This window comes from Elephas maximus, chromosome 15 (genome assembly GCF_024166365.1).
Source record: "Elephas maximus indicus isolate mEleMax1 chromosome 15, mEleMax1 primary haplotype, whole genome shotgun sequence".
Classification (NCBI taxonomy): Eukaryota; Metazoa; Chordata; class Mammalia; order Proboscidea; family Elephantidae; genus Elephas; species Elephas maximus.
The window spans coordinates 33,119,721-33,135,246 of NC_064833.1; the positions used below are offsets into that span (position 1 = coordinate 33,119,721).

Sequence of the window (15,526 nt, forward strand, 5' to 3'; positions counted from 1 at the left end):
ATCACCAGGTCTGTCTTCTGAGGCAGCTCTGGGTGAGTTCGAACCGCCAACTTTTCGGCTAGTAGTCAAGCACTTAACCATTCGTAACACCCATAAAAATAAAGAATTTTAAAAATTTACATAAAAAATACATATTCAAATTGCTCACACATACTGTGTAAAATCAAATCATTCCCCAGATGCTGTTTTATATCACTTGTATTACTACAACATGACTTTCAATGTTTCCATGGTATTCAATCTTTAGGGATTTACTTAATTCCCTACTGTTTAACTTTTAGATTGTTTCTTATTTCATACTATCATAAATATTTTCTCACAAAGAACGCCAGATGCATAGGTTTAAAAATGTTCCTGGTAGCATTTTTAAAGAACTTTTCAAAGTGAAAGACTAAAATTCAGGATCAGTGTAATGTATTTGGGGACTGCTTTGGAATGTTTCCCTAAGTCTACTAGAGAGACTATGAGCAAGATTCAGACAGCTGTTTTCAGTGCAAATGCTACCAAAGTACGGGACCCTAGATCCTCTTCCTTGATTGTTCATTTGCCTCTGGCACTTTGGACTCCGTTTGCCTCCCAAATATACTTCCTCAGGCTCTTGTGTCTCCTCATGACTTTCGCAAAGGTGACCCTTGACCATGGCCCCATTCCCTTGGACTTTTCTCAGAGCCCAATCCAGTGCCTCTCTGCCTTCTTCTGCAACCTTCTTACAAGTGACAGTTCACTCTAGCACTGTTCTCTAGTGAAGCACAAACAACCCAGGAGGAATTTTAAAGTGTTCAGAGTAGGGCAGACAGACTGTGAGGTAGCTTGATCTTTCTTGGACTTAAGATAGGATCACGAGGTCAGGAGGTCAAAAACTTATGACAAACTCACTTCTAGAGCATAGGATCTAACACTCATCTAGCTTCTCCCAGCTGTGATCCTCTATTTTATTCTTTTGGACCTGGGCTAATATTTCAAGTACTGCTATTGTTTTTCATTCATTTTTACCATCTATTTTTATTTGCAAACATCTGGAATCCTATGTTTTAGTGAGAGGCTTTGGTCTCTGCCTCTATGTCTTTTTCTAACCCTTCTTGGATCTCCTGTAGACCCAGATGCCTCCTCTTCATTGGGCTGTCTTGGTAACAAAGGGGTCATTTTTCTCAGTCATTTATTCAAGTTATTCGTATTCATCAAAAAGTAGAAAAACAATTTTCTTAATTACAGAACTTGATGCTGTGATGTGTCTCCCAATTTCTAGGTGCAGTTTCATCTCTGTAACAGGCACTCTGTATGAATTCAACACCTTTAATTGGTGGGGAACTTTCTCTAGGAAACTTAATATGCAAAGAGGGAAAACAGCTTCAAGTATTCCATTTATTGAAGAATAGTTATTTAACTCCGGTCTGATTGGGTTCAAGAGGCCTGGCTGAGCTGCTGCTTTGTGATTTGCATGTTCAAACCCAGATTAAGCTTCTGGTTTGCTTTCTTCATTTGCTAATGAGAGTTCTGTTTCTTATTTACCTGCAGGTGAAGATTTAGAACTTGCTCTCCTGAGATCACTGTGAATGGAGGGAATGAATAATTTGATGTTGTCTAAAACCTGGAGAGAGAAATGCTGCAGCCTTTCACCATAAAATTGAATTTTGTGAATTGATAGTTAAGAGTAACTGTGTAGACTGTGAATTCCCTCCAAATGCGCAAAAGAAAATCAACAGTTCTAGTTATATTGGGTAGAGTGCTTTGTGATCTTAGTCCAGTTTATAGGATTTCAAAAGATTTCAAAAACAGCTTTAATAAATACCACTGAATACATTTGCTTTGAGAGTCTTAATGGCTAAATCTCTCTATTTGATTCTAAAATTCCATCTCAGCTTTGTCAGATATCACTTGATCAAACTAGGCAGATTTTTCCTTGCTGGTTGTTTACGGTTTAACGACAGCCAAATGTGTTTTATTCTGGCTCTGCTCCTCACTCATGTCATCTGAATACTTGAGGCTATGGCTGACCAAGAGGTAGTCTGAAGCCAGAAATGATCATGTCTGAAGTTGGTGTTATTACTTTTTGTTTGGGTACATTTGAACTCAGATTTGTGGTAAGCAAGGGATGCTTTGAGTTTTTCTTCAGCGTTTGGTATCCTTTCAAGTTGTAGAAAGAAGAAAACGAAGTAAACTAATATCTACTTAGTTCCTCAAGTTTAATCTGTTTTCAATACAACTGTTATCTTCACTGAATGTAAACTGGGATTCAATCCACTCTTCTGGTCAGTCAGTGCCCTCTCAGAGGTCTTGAAGGGGAGAATGGGGTGTGTGCCCTGGGCTTCGCTTGAGGAGGTACACCAATGAGCATTTTCTATTGGCCATCACAGTTTCCATTGCCAACTGTGAAAGGTCATTCAGCAATTTAACACTAATTGCCCTAAAAAAAAAAAAAAATTGCCCTAGTAGGCGTTATTTTCTGTAGACAGGCACTTGCCTCCATCATCTACATACATGAGTTGATTTATATTGAAGCAGAAGAAGAATCGGGAGGCCGAGGTCTTGTGATTGAGTGAAAGCAGAGATGCTGGCAATAGAAAGGACTGTGTGATGTCTCTCTTTAGCTTTGCACCCAGGCTAGATGTGACCTCCTAACATGAGAACACTTGCAGGTAGAAGGTGAGAACCCGTTTTCATAAGAATCGTTGCTACACACCATATATGTTGTTATTTTTGGGTGTTGCTAAGTTAATTCCAACTCATAGCGACCCAATGTGGCAGAGTAGAACTGCCCCAGAAGGTTTTCTAGACTGTGATCTTTATGGGAGCAGATCATCAGGTCTTTCTCCCTTAGAGCCACTGAGTGGGTTCAAACCATCAACTTTTCAGTTAGCAGCTGAGTGCTTCACCCTTGCGCCACCGAGACTACCTCCACACACAATACATAACCAGTGCTATATAGAACCAAGGTTATCACAAAAGATTACATAAAGTAGGGGAGAGAGAGGCATTTTACATGGAGCAGAAAGTGAAGTTCTTTCTGACAACTCAAATGATTGCACCTTTTGAAGTGGGAGATGTTTCCTTTGGCAAAGCTGCATTATCATGGTGGAAACTGGAAGTCTTGGCAGCTATGAGGTGCTACCCTTTGTTGGTTTTGCATCAGTGAGGAAGCTGGGATTGAAGGACAAGATAATACAGGTCCTGAGCACCTGTACTGCAGCCTCAGGGTCTATAAGAAATAACTGAAGGAGAGGCTTTCTGGTTAGGCTGGTCGGTTGACCAGCCAGTTAAGCTAGGTGCTAACGGCTTTAATGTGACTTTATTTGTGCACATTTGTGAAGCCCAGAGGAATCCAGACAATATTTTTTCTATTTCAGAGAGCACAAATACTACTTTAAGTCCCTGAATTTCAATTCTTTTTAAAACAGAGGCATTATGTGCTGGCCTTGAGGCACTTTGAATTAATGTCAAATTATTAGCAGAGAAGATCATCTTATTTGCTGCATTTCTTTTGCTTCAGCATATTTGCACTTGATGTCTTTTCCTAAAAATCTGATGAGATAGACTTTTATATTAGTTTTGTATTGTATCACAAATGGAAGCTTGTTGGAAGTGCTATTCTCCTAGGGGTGATAACAATAAACGCAAAACCCGCCTGTTGGCAGAGGATAATGTGTGAAATGAGTTAGCTGCCTTTCTTAACAAAGTGGTCAGAATGGAGGATGAGAGATGTGGGGCGGGCAATATATGGCAATTTTGATGAGACTTCTAGAAAGTGCACTTGCAGTGAGAACAGTAGGAGGAAAAACTGCCCCAAGAGTAACCCTTTAAGGATTTAAAGAAGGTGTTTAAATCATCCTTTATCTACTTAAATATTCAAATAGCTGACTATCTTTTCTGACTGGGTCTGTTTAACTATCTGTCTGTCATCTATATCTGTTTATCTATCTATTACCTAGCCATCTATCCGTTCATCCATCCGTCCATCTTCCTTAAATGTATATTAATCTTCAATAAAATAAGGATCTTTACTTCAATTGGCAGTATAACAGTATAACAGAAATTATAGCTTAATATTTATGTGTTTTTGATAATTGTGATATTTCTGACACACACATATGTATATATTGCAAAGCAGTGGTGAAATGAGTCACTTTTTAGGATCCCTCTGGGAAATATTCCCTAATAAGGTTCTGGAGGGTAGAAGGGTTCTCTATCAATTAACCCGATGTTTTAGTGCCTTGACCTTAATAATGGTCTGTGAAAGACCAGGAAGAGAAAGAATAGGAAGAAAATAAGACTAAAGAGGAGAAAGAGATGGTAGAGAAGAAAGAGGAGAAAGCCAGTTTTAAGCTGCCTTAAGGCAGTCACTTTAAAGACTCTCATAGATCCTGGGAATATTTTTAACTGCAGCATTTTATCCCAATGGTTTTGGAGCAGGCATATTTTGACTCAATCTGAGGAGGAAACAATCATTCAATGATCAGTAATTTTTATTACCAAGCAATGTATGAAACAGACATCCTCACCATCATCTTTGAGTTTCACTTTCTGGAGTCGTGTATTAGGCATGAGAAGTGTTTGGGATGGTTTGGAAGAGGAGAGTGAAACTCAGGACTGAAGAGAGTAAGAGAGAGGTTAGCCACCACTTCCAGACAAAGTCCATAAAACCAAGAGAGAAATGCTTACTAATTTGCTAATATTACAATGTACCAGGAACCACTCTCAGCAAAGACTCTGCTCAGTCTTAGAGGATTCTTTGGAATCATAAATGGTCTCCAGTAGGTCCCGATATCTCCTAGTCTTCTAGGGGTTGTTCTATTTGACTATATTATGACAGTCTTAAGACATAGCAATATTAACTTTCCTAAAACCCCCAAACACATGCAAGTGGCATAAAAAATGACACAACTCATACTAATCATGTCTACTGTTATTTCTGATCAGCAAGCAGAAGGACTGTATAAGGTACTGCCAAGATTATCAATAGGTGGTGTGGACCAACTCAACAGCTGCCCAATTTGAAAGAAGCTGTAGCTCACCATCTGGCTATGGAAATCAGGTTTCCACACCCTTCATGTTTTGGCATTAAGAAGAATGTGTTCAATGTTCCAAGCAAAGCCACTAATTTTTTTTTGCTGTCTAAATTCATTCTGCTGGCCAATTGCATTCCTCCCAGAGAAAATGATTGTGAGTAAAATAACAATGTTCATATGAATATTCAATATTAAACTCTGAAAGGACCATTTCCTCAATATATCCAGCATAGAATAGGCTCTTTGGAAGACTTTTCATTAAATCTTGTTCTTGTTTTAATTCCTTTATCTGACGTTTAGGATAATGTCTCAAAATATTTCTGCATACCTCTGTCCAGTTGTAGCTAATAGTATTTAGACGCTAAACAAACAAGTAAACAAATATTCTGATTATTGCTCTTGTCATCTACTTTTCAGTTTTATTTTTTTTCAGCTCAAAAGTTAATCTTTCTTGGAACTTGGAGATTTCCACAACCATGTCACCCGACGTAATAGCTGAAGGCATGAAACATGTGACATTTAAGTCTGCAGTGTGGAGTCAAAGTTGAAACATGATTATCAATATCAATGCTGAAGTTTTAATGAGGGTACCTTGGCATTAGAAACTCCTTGGAGTTAACTAATGTTCATTTCTTAGTACCTGAGAACTATCGAAGTCATGCGGTACATACCCATTGCTGTCTAGTTGATTCTGACTCATAGCAACTGTATAGGACAGAGTAGAACTGCCCCATACGGTTTCCAAGGAGCACCTGGTGGATTGAAACTGCTGACCTTTTGATTAACAGCAGGGTTCTTAGTCACTGTGCCACCAGGGCTCCATGTACGTACATAATATATTTTAGTCTTTGAATAAATGTGTGGATAAATTATGAAGGAAAAATAACTCTGGTTACTGAAAATATCTTGATACTTCTCAACTATTAGTGTATCTTATTCACAACTTTGCAAAAATATTATGCCAGTTTTAAAAGTTTTATCAAAACATTAGAGTGTGCTGTGGTTCAGTATTTCTGATTTTTTGAGACTTTAGACTTCCTATTTCATACTTTTTAGAGTTGTGTGAGTGTGTGTGTTTGCATTCTTGTGTGTGTGTATGCTTGGGATAAGATGGGGCTTTTCTGGATTATACCGGTATTAACAAAATCTGAAGCTAACTGACTCAAGAGTGAGTCATTCAAAAAAGCTTCTTGCAGAAAAAGTTCTGTGGTACCTGAATTATGGTTCAACAGTTGTGAACACTGTTAGGCATTTTGAAAAGCGGGTTTGCCAAATTTTGCCATTAGCTAATTTTTTCTTTTTAAACTGTCCTAGTGCCAAATTAATTTAGGGGCTTATGGGAACAGATAGTGCTAACAAAGTTTCTTTCATCTTAAGGCATTTAAGAGAATCCTCTTTTTCACTGACAGCTAAAATACTTGAAACTGTATTTTTTATTTTACTTTATTTCTTGTGTTCTTCAAGTGTGAAAGAATGAGGTCATTAGAGCAAAGCTTGAGATTTACCCAACTAAGCATTCCCTTTCACATGCCAAAATGAACTTTATCGAATGGAGTCTGTCTGCTAGACCAGTGGCTCCAGGGACTAGCCAAAACTGCTTCCACAGAGAGCTGAAGGTCTCTGTGTTTTTGCCCTGTTATAGGGTCGCTATGAGTTGGAATCGGAATCGACTCGAGGGCACTGGGATTCCAGAGAAGTTGATGACTATTTGGAATTACAAAAGTAATAGAGCAATTTGCTTTACCATGACAAGTAAATATTTATGTTTACTCTGCTACTTTTGAAAAGAGAGAGACAGTTGAGACAACTACTTCAAACTGTGTTGTCCAAACATCAGTGGTTTGCTTAATCCTCCTGATTTCTTGCCTTATCTAATATCAGCACTAAATGGACTCATTAATATCAGTGAAATAATAGATTTGATGACCTAGTCATGTTTGTTCCAATACACATTAAGTTTATTATTAAAATTGAAAATATCTGTCTGTGTATTATAATCATCTCAAAAAACCACCAGTGGTACACATGCCACACTTTCAGTGTCATTGGGTTAAAAAGAAGTCTTCTGGGTGAGTGGTTTAGGGTCCAGTTATACTGGAAATGAAATAATTTGGGAGAAAAAAGGGAGCTAAAAAGCCAGATCTTTCAGTTTGATGCTTTATTGTTCACGACACACATATTGGGCAGACACACAGTTTCCGCTGCAGACAACGTAATACTGCACATTCTTAAAGAGCCTTCATCGTACAAGGACACAATGGTTAATTCCCAAGTGATGAGGTGAGTCAGCATACAACTGTCTAAAACTGGTGGAAAAAGCCCAAACATTCAGAGGCACCTTATAAGCTACATGCAAGTTAACAAGGTTGTCACGAGTAATCTGAAGCGAACCACTACACTGTTGGCAAGTTCATATTCAATGTTGATGTTTATGTTCACAAAGGGACTAGGTCCCTGAGCTAGCTCTGACCTCTATGTTTAGCATAATTAGATAAATCTGGATTTCTTAAGGGTCCATGAAATATATATATACACACGGAAAAATAGTGTTTAATATATAATGACAATATAGTATTGAAATATATATTCTTATATATTTCACTCAGAAAATTAAAACTATAAGAATACTTTTAGAATTCTAACACTTACAAGGCAAATAAAGTACTGTATTTTCTATAGATAATAAATGAAATTCACAAAGTTTAGAAAATAAGCATAGCTGACATATATATGTTTCTGCTTTATATTGTGTATGGGTGATTATTTCCTCACCAAATATAAGTACAAGTGGGCCCTTGACCTCCTTTACTTGGAGCTTTATTGGCGGCAGCAAATATTAAAGAACTCGCTATCTTCCTTAATTAATCCCTGGTGGATCGGACCTGTTCTAGACACATATGCTTAATGTCCAGAGCCTTGCCCTAAGGTTTGTTTGTGTCCTCCTCCTCTTGCTCATCTTATTTTTCCCCACAGATTGTCTATTTTTTAACTCTCAGTCTAAATCAAATCTATCCTTCAAGGAAGACTTACCTTCTCTTACAAGCCCTTGTTAACAACTTCAGACACCACTGACACCCCCTCTCCTTTGAAGAGCTCTCTGTGGTCTGAAGTCACATAATTTGGTTTCCAATCATGTACTCTGCTTTTCTTATATGTTGTATTGTCACCAAATTGTAATCTCCTCAAGGGCAGAGACAATGTTTTAGTTTTCTTTATTTCTCATTATTAAATTAGGTGATAGATGTTAAAGTGTTATAAAAATTAAGGATGATATGTATGTAAGAGATTGTTCCGACCATCACCCAGCACACTTAATGCAGTGCTATTCAATGAGCCAGGAGAACTGTCTAAAAAATACATAAGGGCAACACAACAAAACTAGATATATTTTTGTGAAGATAAATCTACCGGCAAATTGGGCATTACCAGATGATTTTAGAATGCAATCCTTAGTTTGGTATTTATTGATTTATTCATTCCTTTATCAGACAATTAGGGACACCACTCACATTTAGGTGATTTACAGAGTATAAGTATCTACTAATCGTACCTTCAAAGACTATTCCATTTAGTTGCTTATTAAGAATTACATGATAAATAAAAGCCTTGAAGGCTCTGTGTGGAGGACTAGGACTTAGGATTTTCAAGGTACAGTAAGAGGACGACAGGCCTCAAAATCACCTAATAAATGAAAATCTCTTGCAGGGCCAAAGAAATGTATTTTAAGATAAACTGCCTGATAATTCTCAATGTAAACCAAAGTGGGAATGGTTTATTCTTCTCAGTTAGGTAGCAAAGTATTTGGCCTCCTTACTGGGGCATTCTGTACCACTTAAGAGAATGTCCGTTTGACTTTTGAATTCAGACCTCTGATTCACTGGGGTCTAATTCTATTCCATGTTGTATTTGCTTTTCTTATCTGGAAAGGCTCCATCTTTCTCAATATCAATCTTGCAAGATTCTTGAGAAAGCTCATAGATTCTGTTTTTGCAAGTCAAGGAACAGCCACCCACAAGCACAAGAATTCAGTTCATTGCTTCTGGGAGGAAAGAAGTAGTCAATTTTGGGTTGTTGCTTCAAGTCTCAGATCAGCTGCAGGCTATCTGGCTAACTTCATTGATCACCTCATCCTTTTAACTTTTACAGTTTTCAAAGTGATTTCATTTTCATTATTGCAGTTGAGGCTTGACCAGATCTTCCTCCATGAGGTCATACAGGCAATCATTACATGAATTTGCTGTTTGTTAGCAATAAAATTCTTTTCTTTTCTTGCTAGACCTAGATTTGATAGTTCTGGCAATGTGCTGTACCAATTGTAGTATTCCGTCTAGCCCTTTTGTTTCATTTTTCCAGATGAAATTTCCAAAATGTTAATCAATCACCTTCTACCAGATTTACCATGAACGTGCTTGATGTAGAAGAATGTAAAAGGGTATGACAACTTTGCATACAAACATTTCTGATCACTCTTTTCCAAACACATCATTTAAATATTAAAACTGAGCTGTATAGATTAGTTTATGTCAGCATAGTCCGTTTGGTGCTAAGCGTCTTAGCAAGAAACCCATTCTCATATGTGCAACTCTCATAAATGGGGTTTGCTGCTAAGTGACTTGAGATTATATAGACCAAACAGATGAATAAAAATATTACCGAGTCTTATCCTAACCCTTTTTTCTTTGTAATCAGTTAAGAATTAAATCAATCACTACTTCTAATCATGGTGCATGAAAACAGAAATCACTATATGTAAATTATCTTTATATTAAAAATCATATTAAAATATTTCCAAATAGACTCTTAACAATTGCATCTGTAAAACATAGTTTTGACATCTCTAATTCATATTCTTAATATTATTGAACAGTTACAACTTGAGGCCATTGTCTTGTTTTTCTCATTGGATTGTGAGCTCCTTAAGAGTAGGAAGAGCCTTTTGTTTTCTTGAACATATTTCTGCAGCAGTTTTGCACATATTAGGTGCTCTTTTATAGGTTTCTGCCTGAAAACTTTGAAATGTCAAACAGATTCTTCTCTGAGGAAAAAGCCACACTTAGCAGTTCAACCCCACACAGGATTCTTAAACCATGTAATGGGGACATGAGTTAAACAGAAATCTTAGTAGAATCATTTTTCCGTAATCTGAAAATGATCTTATGAAAACATAAACATGTCCTGAACAACATATATTCTTGTATATAAATACACTAGAAAGAACATTTACACTTTTACTTGAGATATTTCATGTTCAGTTTCAGTCTTGAATGATGTTAGAGGAATCTTCCTGCTCTGAGGAAAACGATGCTTGCGGAAAGATGAAAGTTTGGGGGGGGGGGAGGGGCAGGAGAGAAAAAAAAATATTTATCACTACAGAGCTCAGTTAGATTTCTTTGTATGTATTACTCTGAAAACTTACAAACACTCAGCCAAATCTTGGTTTTTATGGCTATTTATTGAAGAGAGCTAAATGGAAAACAAACTGCTAGATATTTTCATGTTTGCTTCCTCTTAGGACAACTAGTGATTCCAAATATTTGAAAAAATTTTTCTTTGAACTTGGGACAAACTAGTTGCTCTCATTCACATCTAGTTTCCTTGGTTCAAATAAAAATATGCCAACCCCTTTGTGAGTTGCAATGGAGAGGCAAAACTAATGTTGAATATAATACTTGCAGAGTTCCCAGAAACTTGGATAAGCCATTAAAATCTCCTATTAACCTTTTAAGATTTTGTTTTCCTCCAAAAGTTTAATATTTCCTCTCTATCATGTCTACAGGTTTAGCATAGTTTAGAATGATATAACTTTTTGTTCTTTAAGAACAGACCAAAACTTTGTGAACCCGACTTTGCTAATACATACCCCCAAAAAACCAAACTGGTTGTCATTGAATCGATTCGGACTCATAGCGACCCTATAGGACAGAATAGGAGTGGCTAGTGGATTTGAATTGCTGGTCTTCTGGATAACAGCCAAGCTCTTAACTCCTGTGCCACCAGTGCTCTTGCTAAGACATAGTACCCTTATTATTCCAATACATTTTTCTGGAAATGAAAAAAAAAAACATGCTAGCATCCATTTAAAACTTAGTTCTACTAAACTTAAGTTTGAGGGCTCCAGTTTTTTCCTTTGAATTTATCAGTTGTTTCTCAAACTTGCCATTTGATCTGGCATATTGTCAAGGTGTACAGCACTGTGCATTTTTACTGACTAAGGATGATTATTGAGTTTTGCACTTTCTCCATTTCTCTTCAGCATTTAGAATATTTGCTTTGGAAGTTTTGCTCTAGGAATATACTCAGGATCCTAATGAAGTCTTAAGGGTGACTTTATGTTTGCTTGTTTTATTCATGATCTGTGCCCTTTTACCTAATTACCTCAGGTGCAAGATCTAACTGAAGACACTCAGCAATTAATGAAACTGGAAGTAATAAAACAACTCAAGGAATTTTATTAAAAGAAGCCCTTAATAACATCACCTTGCTCCATCAGCAATTGTTTAATCTAGCTCTTTATTTTCCATTTGCTAGTATATTAAGTTTTGATTATTTATGGGAATATTTTCTGATTTAGCACAGTGTGATTAAGAATACTTTAAAAAGTTATCTCTTCTGTGTAAATCCAAATGTCTATTGGACGTTTCATGGGAACATTTAATTTTACAGTGGCATTTGCTTTAGAATTGAAACAGTATGAACTGTGTTCTTCCACATTTCCCAGGTGGTTCAAAACCAACAGATTATTAGCAAATAACATTTTAAAAATTAAAATGAAAAAGCTGAGCCCACATATTAAATTTCCAAAGATGGGAAGAGTATATTTTGCTTTATATATAAAAAAACTAAAAAACCAAACTTGTTGCTGTCGAGCTGATTCTGACTCACAGTGACCCTAAAGGACAGATTAGAACTGCCCCGCAGGGTTTAGAAGGAGTGCCTGGTAGAGTCGAACTGCCGTGGCTCTTAATCACTATGCCACCAGGATTTCTGTTTTATGTATATTATGTAAAAATTGTAATTTTTTTTTCAGCATCAGGTACCCTCGCTATGCAACGTATATTTTCTATTAATTTGGTCATCAGGTCAAAGGAATGTTAATTGGTATGCTGGCATAAAGAAAAAATAAAAAGAAACAAGAAGTCTTTTCTCCATTCTCTCTCCTTAGTAGCTTACACTAAGGGAAGCAGCATTGATCCTGTATCTCTGGTCTTAGCAACAGAGAAATCACAGCTGTAATGAAACTGTGATGAAGAGAATGCTGATTAAGTCCCTACAGTATGCCTGGGACATAACAGGTGCTCAGTGACATTGGTTCCTTTTCCTAATGAAAAAAATCTAACACAGCCCAACCCGTTTTAAGTAATTTGGCACATGTGTGTTGGGTTTGGAGTACGTGGGTGGTACAAATGGTTAATGTGATCAGCTACTCACTGAAAGGCTAGAGGTTCAAATCCACCCATAAGTCCCTTGGAAGAAAGGACTAGGGGTCTACTTCTGAAAAATCAGCCATCGAAAACCCTGTGGATCACAGTTCTACTCTCACACACATGGAGTCACCATGAGTCGAAGTCAACTAGATGGCAATTCGTTTGGCACATTGTTCGTATGTGCTTGTGTGATTTGGGGTTGGTTCACTCTGATGTTCTCTCTACATGACTCCAAGATTAATGTTAAATCCAGGAAGAAAAGTCAGTTAAAACAGATTGCTTAGTGTCATGCAGATAGGCTTTTAGAGTATTTCCTATAATATTTGTTTCATTTGTTTACTGATACGGTGACAGGATAAGAATGTCTTCACACCATATTCTGGTGTGAAGTTCTGGATGGCAGAGTCTCCCTGAAGTAACTGTCTTGATACAGAACCTTCGAAAATAGAATGATGTATTCTTCATTAAGAAGATGGGGAGGGGTAGCTATTATCAGCAATTAGGTTCCAGAAAAATCTACAACATAGGGATATAGGCTGGAGAGAGAAAATGCTGTGCTTTTTGGCCCAGTGATTAAAGATCAACAATTACAGACTTATCATCTAAGACAATGAATATACTCAGAGATGCTCACTGGCCAGTCTCAGCAGGTGAGTCTGTTAAAAGGGATTAAAGCAGGACCTGATACAATGTCCTGGGCAGATTTACATTCACACCTCTGGAATATCAGGTCTAAGTCATAACTACAAAGAAGAAATACTGATAAGATGTAACTGGTTTTAATTCTATTGAAAATAAAAAAAAAAAATTTTTTTTTTTTTTTGAAGCCAGCAGAAATTCTGCATTGCTTTGATTTCACAACTGAAAACAAAATAGGTGGGGGGAAGAGAACCTACAAATGACAAGCAAGGCAAGAAGGAAAGACAATTGCAAACAAGGTAAAATCCATAAACTACAATGCTCAGTGGGAGGTCCACATCTGGAAGTGTATCAGCCAGACTTTGGCTGACTTATAATATAACTAAGGTTTAAAGAATGTTTCAGACTTGTCAGCTAGACTTGGTAGAAAGATTCACTTGACAAGGCTCAGTAGTTTATACACAAGAATGTTCAGAAAGGATTTTCTTCCTTAAAAGTTTTAGAGAGAAAGTAAAACCTTCGTTTAAATATTTAGTCATGTCTTGGCTATACTTTTCAATTTAATTGTATGATAGTTTGTATTTTTTAGTTATTTAATCTTATTTCTACCACCCCACCCATTACTTAGGAGGCTCAAAGAGTTGATAAAAATTGGATTTATCTCAAAATCAAATCTAATTGTAATTTTGGATAGCTTTGAGATTTATTTTTCATTAAAGTTGAATGATAACCATCTGCTTAGTAAGATACAAAAATCATCTCATACTTTTATAAATAAACATTATGATATTTGCCTTTTTTTGTTTTTAATACAATAAACATCTTTCCCTGAAAACTCATTTTTACTCAGCAAAAAAATGTTTTCTCTATTTTCCCCCATTTTCTCAGATATTCATGAAATAGCATCATACTTTGTTAAAATGAAATACTAAATGCAAGCATTTGAAAAATCTGCATGTTGTCCAATTATCAAATGTATAGCTAATTTTTGAGGGGAGAACTGAGAAATCATACTTGATAGTTATTATAAATTATGCAAGATTATATTTAGATTTGATATAAACTATAGCCCTGAAAATATTGTGAATTCCTTTAACTGGAAAGGGCTTAACTTTCATTTTTCACAGTCAGGCCCTTTCCCAGATCTGATCCACTTTTTGGAGGCTAGTACTGCAATTCAGCCTGGTGGGTTACAGTAATTAGGGCCAGGATTCATTAGGACATTGGCAAAGACTGTATCTGCTCTGCCTTCACATATAACTTTTGGCCATTTCCTCTCTTTTGTTGATAGATAACTGCACAAATTCTCATTTACTTTGTGGTCCATTTTCTTCTAATTCGTAAATCAACTTTGACTAAAGGTTACCTCAGAAGCCGAGCAGGTGTCATCAAAAGACACTTTTGTGGCAGACAAGTAAGTGTTAGTGACAGTGATGTCGTCAAGCTCTGTGCTAAAATGATCTGACTCTTTGATGACACTGTAATTTAGGGCCACACTGTAGTTAGCAGGTTTCTCTGTAGGCTTCTGTTTGCATTTGCAGAGCTTTCTGAAGGCTGCGCGGAATTTCTGGGACATGAGATTGTAAATCACAGGGTTGATAGCACTGTTGAGGTAAATGCAAATTCTGCAAAAGAGCAAGAACCAATTTTCTTCGAAAGGACTTGAGAGAAAGGAGTTGACAACCACAAGAGTCCTGTAGGGCATCCATAAAAGGGCAAACAGTATTACAACCACTGCCAGCATCTTGGTGACCTACGGAGAAACAGAGAGAAATGCAGTGAAAACACAAATGAAAACAAAACACAATCCTCCAAACCTCTAGTTCCCAAGGTGTAGTTTGAGACAAGGGCTTAATGTGGGTAGTTTCTTCGGGTGTAGAGAGAGTGAGACAGAGGAGAAAGAGCAAAAACAGTGTATGTTATTGAGATGGCTATGACTATGGGCAACTGGAGCTCAAGGAATGCACTTCAGAATTGTCTGTCTGAAGGCAGAGGGGCTGAGCCATTTATTCATCAGTTACCATCTCCTACTTGTGAGGGGAGTGCTTTCAGGGGCCTTAACACCCCCACATTTTCAGGATGCTCCTGCCTCAAAACTCCTGAGGGCTTTAATCGAGAACCCCAAGGCAGAAAAGAGGAGAGACAAAAGGGGGAATTAGATGTCTGAGTAGGGTATTATCTGTATCCAGGAACTGTCTACACAGCTATGCTTAAAATCAGAGTTGTGCTAAGAAGATGTGAGACATGGCACCCAAAGTTTCTGCAACAAGCATTAGGAGACCTAGGATCTAATTCCATCTTCACTTACCTTACATGTGGCCCTGAGAAATTATCTTAACCATCCCAAGAGCTCGTGTGTAGAGTGGAACCAGAAACACTGGTGGCTTAGCGGTTAAGAGCTATGGCTGCTAACCAAAAGATTAACAGTTCAAATCCGCCAGGCTTCCCTTGGAAACTCTA

At 37.2% G+C, this 15,526-nt stretch overlaps 1 protein-coding gene across 1 annotated transcript in view; it reads right to left on the minus strand.

The window, feature by feature from the left end:
- Positions 1 to 14,288: 14,288 nt before the first annotated feature.
- The window catches only part of TRHR (thyrotropin releasing hormone receptor), a 34,269-nt gene continuing 33,031 nt past the window's right edge, over positions 14,289 to 15,526 (minus strand). The window contains exon 3 of the mRNA XM_049854582.1: positions 14,289 to 14,819. Coding sequence (XP_049710539.1) covers positions 14,412 to 14,819 — 408 coding nt within the window. The 3' untranslated portion in view covers positions 14,289 to 14,411. The remainder of the gene's footprint in view (positions 14,820 to 15,526) is intronic.